Here is a 9,013-nt window from a genome sequence, read left to right on the forward strand (position 1 = left end):
ATTATAAAAAAAATGTCAGATGTTTTATATAGAGATTAGAGAAGTCATTAATTTGTTTGGTTACATTAATACACAGAGATTATTATTAAATTATTTTTTGATTTTATGATATTTTGTGAATATTTATTTTACAAAAAATAAATTATTATTTAATTACTTCTAAATTATGATATGATATTTTTGGGAGGGCCGTCGGTAGAAGCACTGCTTTTCAGACCAAGTTTTTTTTTTTTTTTTTTTTTTAGAGATTTGGGACCCGGGTCTTTAAACCTTGTGTGTGTATCATATGTTTGAAACTAGTATTGTCATCACGGCTTTTCCAGTCCCTTCAGAGTGCAGAACTGGTGGCAAAATGATCCAGACTCGAGGAAACCGTTAAAGTGAAAGAGCATCGTCTTCATACGCATGTGAAATGGTTATGATATGGGATCTGCATGCAGTACTAAGAATCAGAATCAAATCACAATTATTTGAAATGGTCATGGGAGTCGATCGTCTCAACCACTCCCCAGAATGTTATTTAAAGCAATTCGTCTCTCTTCTTTGTTATCAATTCTCTTTTCATTAAAATGGCCACGAATTACAGCTTCTTCTGCTCACTTCTTGTGTCCCAACTGTGGGAAAGAGACCTACTACACGAAAGATCCTCTTACCTCTGAACAAGTTAACAAGCTAGACTCTGAAGGAAAACTTCCCACATGTGTTACCCAGGATTTCATATTGCAACTGATCAAAGATTCCTGCCCTCAGAATGAAACCTGTGAAATATGCCACGTACAAATAGATGCCGGGTCTTCAGTTTTTTCAATCCCTCAGTGCCTCCACAAGAGGTTCCATAAGAACTGTCTGTTGGACAGATTGTCCCAAGACTACCATTGTCCGACGTGCCAGAGGGAACTGCCACTGGAGACGGCAACAAAGCGCTGGTTTTACACGCAGTCAACCGATCCCTCCACCCTCGGGCGTCAAGGTTTGACTTCTGAATATATATTTCTATTACTATCATTGTTCACAATATTTATTCTTCTCTTTTCGTGTTGCATGTTGAACAGCAGTGGGGGTTTCTGAAGCTGACTTGGGATGGTGGGGGTTGGGTTTGGTTTAATATTTAGGTCTCTTTTTTCAAAGACGATGAAACTATTTATATATGTGTGTGTGTTGTGGTTTGTATAATTTGCTGACCTTGTTCTTATTATTATGACATTAAGTATGTATGGAATGGTTGGATTGTTGGATTCTACATACAAAAATGGGTCTTGAATTTGAGTTACCACAAATCAAAGCAAATCTAGGTGAGGATTGTCTCCGGACTCTAGGACCCTGTGTGAAATTGCTTATTTTCTTCATTTGCATTTGCAGATATGGTTTGGATGAACACGGAAGAATGGAAAACTGGGAAACTGAGATGATCGACAGAAGCGAGCTTGAGAGGATACAAGGACTCTGTTTACCCCTGTTCTTTGGTTCCAAAAACAGAGCGTCTCCTACTTGTTATTATAGGTATTATAAAAAGTTAAGAATGATATATCTCATTTTGTCGGTTATATTGGTCCATAGCCCATCTATAGCTTGCATTAATTATGTTGCGAATTTTTTCTTATAATAGTAAAAATTCGTGAATGACGCTGATTTAACTGAAAAGAATCGCAAAAAAATAAAAAAAGAAAAGAAAGAGATGCAATTTTATAGCGAAAAGAGGAGAAAATAACTTGGAAAACACAATCTGATTAAGATCAGAATCAGACTAAGACGTTCTTCAGTGGCTTGAATGCATGGACGATATGATTCAGACGAAACACAGAATAAGCATGGAGCCGAGTGAAACCGAAAATGATTTAACAAAATAAGGGTTTCCAGATTACTATGTTAAAAGGGATTATTTTTAGTGCACGTGTAGTGGCAGCAAGTTGTTAAAAAGGACACTTCTATAGTTTTATGAATATATAATGTCACCTCTGGAATGAGAAGCCACGAAGCGTTGCAATTAGCATGACACGTGTTATTTGCGAGGTTTTTATTACAACTAAAATAAGGTTTTTTCTTCTCTTTTTTTTTTTAATTTTTGGAAACTTGCATGATTGTCAAATATCATATATTTACACCAATTAAAATGACATAACGAATCCACTAGTCCCCAAAAAAAAAAAAAAGCCCCTTTTCATATATGAAATTTTTGAGGTAGCGAGAACGAGAATTTAAACATAGCATAAACCAAAATTTCAAAAATACTGAACACTTGGCAGCAAGAATACTTCTAGACATAGCACCACTAATTATTTCAAACATGCCCCCTTGTCTGATATGTCATCACCAACACTCAACAGATGGCCATCCTGTTTGCCTCTCAGCTGTTGAGAAGATCTTTTTTGCAACTAATCATTTGCTCGAATCCTACGAAGCAGACCCAGAAAAATAAATTCTTCACGGCATGATGCAGAATAATCATTCCGTAATTCAATTGATACTGACAATAAAAATTCAGTTTAAAGTTGAAAGCTTTAACTGTCAAATTACTCCAAGCCAGAACATAAGAAGAATGTAAGAAAAATTCCATATGTATGTTAACTATTCAGAACCTCAGATATATAAGATAAAATATTAAAGGCTCTTGAATCCAGCAAACTGAAACTGAAAGCTAATCAATCTTTTTTTAACCAACAAGCTAATCACTATTTGTCTTAACCTTGACCTTTATTTATTGTAATGGCAAAAGACAACTTAAGTGATCAACTAGATATACCAACTACGTGCTAGCTACAGGTATTCGAAATAATTGAAGCCACAAAATAAGCCTATTTGATGCTGAAAAATCATGTGTGGGAAAATGTGATAGACCAAACAATTGCACGGTAGATTTGGACCATTTCCCGTTCTGCTTGCTCGTCCTCTGGCATATCATTAAATCCTGCTCCACTTCACGCGCCTGAGATATTTTAAGTCGATAAGTCAATGGTTCAATAATGTCCAAAAGCAAGGTGCCTAAATAGTTCGAGCTAGATTTATCCAAAACAGAAACACTATTACAACAGTCAGAGGTCAGAATATTTTATGGAGGCTAAACAGAACAAACACAGAGAGCCATAATAGCTGGATCACCAGCCTTCACTTTAAGAATAATGAAGTCGGCGTAAGTATAGCAGAAAAATATAATAGACTTTTGAAATTGGTGTTATAAGAATAATGTCTATGATTAATATTGGTATTCCTATATTTAAATAAAAATGAAAGCAGTGATAGATGGTTTATATTCCTGCAATGTCAGTTCACAAATGATGTTAGAACAACCTCGAGTTGAAAAACATGCATAGAAGCAGCTTGAAAAGGAAAACATACAATGAAATATTGAAAAATGTCCCGTAACAAATAATGAAATAAATGAAGAAATGCTATTATATATATATATATATATATATTTTCCCTAATACTTTCCACATAATTTGCTCTATTTTTCTTTTGCATGCACGTGAAGAAAGGTCTTGGCCCAAAAAAACACAGAGCAATGTGTTGATCAAAGCTGTCTGTGTTAACTATAACAAATATTTAAACAATTGTCGAACCTAAATGATAAGGCAATACTAGCATATAACCCTCAATAATTTAGAACTTTTCTAGTGCCCTTTATTATTCTAAGGCAACCTTCTATAAAAGTAACAGAATGAGAAACGGAAAATTACGTCGCTCCCTCAAGACTATACCTTTAAAAGTTTTTTGGAAAACAGTGGTAAATAAAAATAGTAAATTACATAGTAGAGTAATGAAAAAAGAAATAAATCACCAAAATGAGGGGAAAAAAGACCCATAAAGTTTATATTAACATAGCTACCGAGAACTGCATGATGTGAAACATATTTTTTAAAAAATAAGATTTTGTTTATAGTTGTCAAATTATTATTTTATGTTCAAAGAGGAGAAGCAAGAAAATCATGTGCATTACCTAAAAAAGATTCTAAGATTTAAATTATATCCATTCTTTTCCATATTTTTTACCAGTCTTCTCAGGAATTTTTTGTTTATAACCCACATACAGGCCACAAAGTAGCAAGATGGCAAGGATTAAATAAGTCCTTGATTCTACAATCTCAGCTGATTCTAACTCTTTCTTGAATACTGCAAATCTAGCATTTACTCCCTCATGCAATGCAAAAAAAAAAAAAAACAAATGTAGTTAAATAATAGTCAAATATGGTGCATTAAATTAATTAAAATCTCATAACAAATCACACTCACCGTAACTACCAAGCGAGCAAATAATCTAAATAAACTTACAATTATAAAGAATGTAATCCAAGAAATAAAATAAAAAAAAGTATAATTCTGCATCATTTTTCTACAGAATATGTTGTAGGCAATGAAAACAATCAGTCAACTTTCTTAGAACAATGCCTAGTCTGACTACACTACTTATAATTTATTTAAAGCTTTGGCAGGATAAAAAACACCTTAGGATATCAGAACTGTGCTAAGAATAGTGGTATATCAAAACCCACTCTTCATACCTAAGCATGTAATATGAAACAACAAACCCATCTTCATACCTAAGAATGTCAGATGAGGATTGGGTTAGAGCAAAGCTCATGCTACAATCTAATGAAACAGAAAGTTATGGCATTATTTAAATATCAGATTCATAATAATGAAAAAGTCTGGCAGAGTTACCCAATGTCCCACCAAAAAAAAATTAGGGAGAATATCAATGAAAGACCTCTGAAATGATATAATATTAGACAAGGACTTGTAACAAATATACATTAATAATTGACAAGTGAAAGTTCAAGTTTTGACAAGTATATGATCCGTCCAACTCCTTATCTAATATTAAATCATTTTAGCGGTCCTTCATTGATATTCTCCCAAAAAATTAGCTCCACACTTTGCAGGTCTCCAGCTGAAAAAATAATGACTTCATCATAGTTGAAAAAGGAAAAAGCAAAGGAGAACTCAACGAATTATAATAAAGGAATAACAAAAAGATTATTTGTCTTACAACCTAAACATTGTTAGAATAAAATTATGGGAACAAAGACACACATTTCCCCTTCACCAAACACCGTGTCTGCTTGCATTGATAGTGTTAAAATAAGGAGTGGTTGACTTCATTGTGTAATACGTTTGAAAGATGTGCAGGTTGTATAAGGACACGAATGCATTCATTTTGTACACCACCAATGCACCTTTTCATACTCAGAGAATGGGATGATGCATTTTTCAGAAATTAGACAAGTTACTGTTTCTGTTGACAGGTCCATGCATAAGCGGTGAAGACAAAGGCTATACACTTTTTACCTGAATGTTCAATATGCATGCAGACAAATTTCCATATCATGGTTTACACTATCAAGAGTTTCATTCCACTTTGCCGTATAAATATTAATACACTTTCAAAACTTACTCATTTTGTTAATCACAGGTATAACAATGGATTCAGCTTGATATACATGCTCATCAGGGCTATAAATTGACCCCCTTTAGCTGAGCATTGCATGTCAAGAAAATAAAAACAGATCTCACTTGAAACCCCACCTCAACCAGCATGAACTGAGCATAGTATGCAGTTGCTAAAAAGAGCAGGCTATAACTTCATAAATTTTGTTGCCTTCTGCAAATTTAAAAGCTAATGGGGTCATGATCTAAAATCACCAAACAGCGTCATAATTTGAAGAGTAAAAGAAGGAAAAATGATAAAGATTGGTAAACAAGGACTTTATCTTGCTGATGTCATGTTCAGAAGATTTAAGCTGAAAAACATTGGCAGCATTGTAATTGAATGTTTGAAAACGTATGGCAAATAGAAGAAAACATATTCATATGACATTTAATGATCTTGCTTTGATGGAAAACACAAATTTGGCTTTGATGTAGACTGGTTAGCACAAAAGCAGTATGGCATCTTTATTAATGTCAACTTGCATTGGTCAGTACAAACATATTTTTGGTTATTCAAAACATCCAAACTTTCAACATGTGATCCATACTTGTAGGCTAATGCAATTTTATTACTGTCAGGTTGGTCAAAATTCTTTTTTATTTTGCTATTTTCATGTTTAACCAACACAGTTTGAGCTTCATTTGCACATGATCCATAGCCATTCATTTTCTCTTTCTTTCAGTCTGGTCAAGACATGGAGGTTAAACTTTATTCGTTACTAGCTAAGTACTATTACACTTTGGTCAATGCGACCAATCCAACAAACTTGAAGTCTCTACGGAGCCTTTGCAACCTAAAGGAACTATGCAGTATGCCATTGACTGCAAAGTTTGAAAACTGAAAAGAAGGTATATTGGGAGCTTGAATAACCAATAAAGAGCAGAAGAAGATGGGTTCAATAAGCCTAATAAAAAAAAAAAAGACAGAGAAATCTTGGATAAACCAACATCATATCCAGATTAATACGCCTCTCCAAGTATTAAAGATCAGACTTATAGACATGAGCATAATTAATAGAAATTAGAAGGAGATGATCTACCACACCACGAGCCTCATGAATCAACATTAGTTCTAGAAAACAGACAGCACCCTCATTAAGACCTGCCACATTACTGGCCTAAAAAACGCAAGCTGCAGAAATAGAGACAGATTGATAGGAAATTTGGAAAATGTTATTTTTGAAAGAAATAAGCTCTTTTGTTATTGAAATATATATATATATATATATATAATATATATATATATATATATTTTAATTTCCTTAATGGGATGTTAGGTAACCTTAAGCTTATAAATAGGTTGCCTCTTGCATTTGGAAGCATACTAGGATGATGAATGAATACTATAAATCTGATCGCTCTCCCCCCCCCCCCCAACCCTCTGTTTCATTCTCTCTTGGACCCCCACTGCTCTGTCCATCCTTCTCTCTCTGTGTTCTGCCTCTCTTCTCTCCCTATCTGTTCTCGTCCCACTCTGTCTCAATCTCTGTTTTTGTTGCATTTCCCTTTTCTTGTTCTGTTCAAATCAGTGTGAGCGTGAGTGTGTGCGTATGTTGCATCACATGTGCTTTTAAATAAGTTCTGGCATGTGACTTGCGAGATAGTGAGTAAGGAGAGTAGAAAAATAATGATGTAAGGTGTTGTAAATGTCAAAAAACAAAAAATCAAAACGAAAATTAACAGAAAAATAAGCCTGGTGTAGGAGTAGTAGCAGCCAATGAATTGAAGCAGAAAACGCATCAGGAAAAACCAAAGCTATGGAGTTAAGAGCAAATCCAAACCTTCTATAATAAGCCTTAATATCTACTCCTGTGAAGCTGAAGTGTATTTGCCATTATTTAGGATAGGAATGAATTTAACCAAGAAAATCACATAAAATCGCAAGCCATAACACTTTAAATTTGAGGAAATAAGTATTTCCCGCCCACAAAGGCCGCTGCGTGCAAAAAAGTTAGAAATAAAAACCTATATAGCAAATGCTTACGGTCGCTCCGTCATGGCGATCAATTGCCCACAAATGAAGAGAATCTTGAGATCGAAATCGAAATTTAAATTTTGAATAGAAATTGAGGCCAAAATGCAGAACCGATAATGAAAATTATAAAACTAAATTTAATATAAAAACACATTAATCTCAAATGCCAAAATCACCTGAGCTCGGCATTGCTCTAATCTATAAGAATGTGCTACGAACAACAAATATTTTGCATGCTCCTATACAGCCCCACACCCTTTCGTGCGGCCCCGAATCCTTTGTAGCTTTAACCTGTGAGCCAAGAATCAGATGAAGAAGGAACAGAAGATGAAGAAGATGAAGAATAGAGTAGAAAACGACGAAGAAGGAAAGCGAAGAAAGAAAGACTGCAGGAGACAGAGAAACAAAAGCTTTGAGAAATCTCACCTGTGAAACTGATGAAGAAGTGTCTAGACCACGAAGAAAGACGTGCTTACATATACATGAACATTAAGGCCTGTTTCGTATGCAGGTCTCAATTTAGAGGAATTGTAATTGGGACTGAAAGTGGGGAAAAAAAAACTTGTGAACCTAAACTCTTCCGATCACGCGAGAAATCTTGCTTTGTTTTCCACCAATGTGAGAAATCTTGCTTCATTTTTCACCGGATTGCATTCTCGATCTGATTCCGCGACTAATGATGGAGAATTCCAACAACAACATCATGTCGAGGAAGAAGATCGATCAAATGGCCCTTTGGTTGGGTTCCACCCTTTCATCGGCTTTCTTCTCCTCCCTGGAATGCTTCTCCTGCATCAACCTCTCCACAGATGAAAATTCAAGATTGTATACCGCTCCTCCTACCTTGTCTTCTTCCTCTTCTTTCTTCTTGTTGCTCTTCTGTATTTTCATCACTCTTCTCTGTTATTTTTCACAATACTAGATGCAGTTCAAGAACGAAACCATGAGGAGGGATTGAATCGTGAAAGGAGTGCAGTACTGAAAACGGCAAGGATGCAGATGACGGCTATGGGTTCAAGTGGCCGTAGCTCGGGTTCGTGCCGCGGAGGAGAGGCTTGGGTCCTTGATCATTCATAAACGCATTTTTATAATTAAATAAGTATAAATTTTAATTTGAATTTAATTATATTTATTAAAATTTTATATCTATTTAATTGATATTTATATTTTTTTTTCACCACTTAATTATAAGATAAAAAAGTTTTAATATAAAATTCACCCATATTTTTTTATCTTCATATTTTGTAAAGAAAAAAAATAAACTAAATAAAAGGAAAGAAGGAAAAGAGAAATATATATATATATATATATATGTATGTATGTATGTATGTATGTATGTATGTATGTATGTATGTTTAGAGTTGCACATCGATAAAAAATAAAAAAAGGAGCCTCCACTTTAACTATATATACTCCCTCCATCAAGAGGAAAGGCATCGAATCATTTATCTAAGTACATTAAAAATTCTCTCTAAGATATTCGGAGCTCATAGAAGCCTTTTAAAGGCTGAAAGCGAAATCATTGAAGAGTTTCATAAATTATAATTATTTCTTTTCTACTCCTTAATTTTCTCTATAATCATTTTTTATGATTGGAGATTTTAGAACAGTGTT

General features: G+C 34.3%; 1 protein-coding gene and 1 long non-coding RNA gene across 3 annotated transcripts; one reads left to right on the plus strand and one right to left on the minus strand.

The window, feature by feature from the left end:
• The first annotated feature begins 364 nt into the window (after window positions 1–364).
• LOC129298885 (uncharacterized) lies at window positions 365–1,583 on the plus strand. Its single transcript, XM_054937330.1, has 2 exons — window positions 365–970; window positions 1,360–1,583. Exons 1-2 carry the CDS (start codon window positions 514–516, stop codon window positions 1,407–1,409), a joined length of 507 nt encoding a protein of 168 aa, XP_054793305.1. The 5' UTR covers window positions 365–513; the 3' UTR covers window positions 1,410–1,583.
• A 573-nt stretch (window positions 1,584–2,156) lies between these two features.
• On the minus strand, window positions 2,157–8,459 carry LOC129298886 (uncharacterized). Of its 2 annotated transcripts, none has more exons than XR_008590438.1 (3): window positions 7,826–8,459; window positions 7,576–7,683; window positions 2,157–2,923 (listed from the first exon to the last, which is right to left on the minus strand). It is a non-coding gene; the product is annotated as an uncharacterized LOC129298886 (long non-coding RNA). The 2 variants fall into 2 exon arrangements; XR_008590437.1 differs by having other exon boundaries at window positions 7,576–7,690.
• Between the last annotated feature and the right edge of the window lie 554 nt (window positions 8,460–9,013).

Source organism: Prosopis cineraria, unplaced genomic scaffold (genome assembly GCF_029017545.1).
Source record: "Prosopis cineraria cultivar Desert tree isolate PC_DT_omini unplaced genomic scaffold, ASM2901754v1 PC951, whole genome shotgun sequence".
Classification (NCBI taxonomy): Eukaryota; Viridiplantae; Streptophyta; class Magnoliopsida; order Fabales; family Fabaceae; genus Prosopis; species Prosopis cineraria.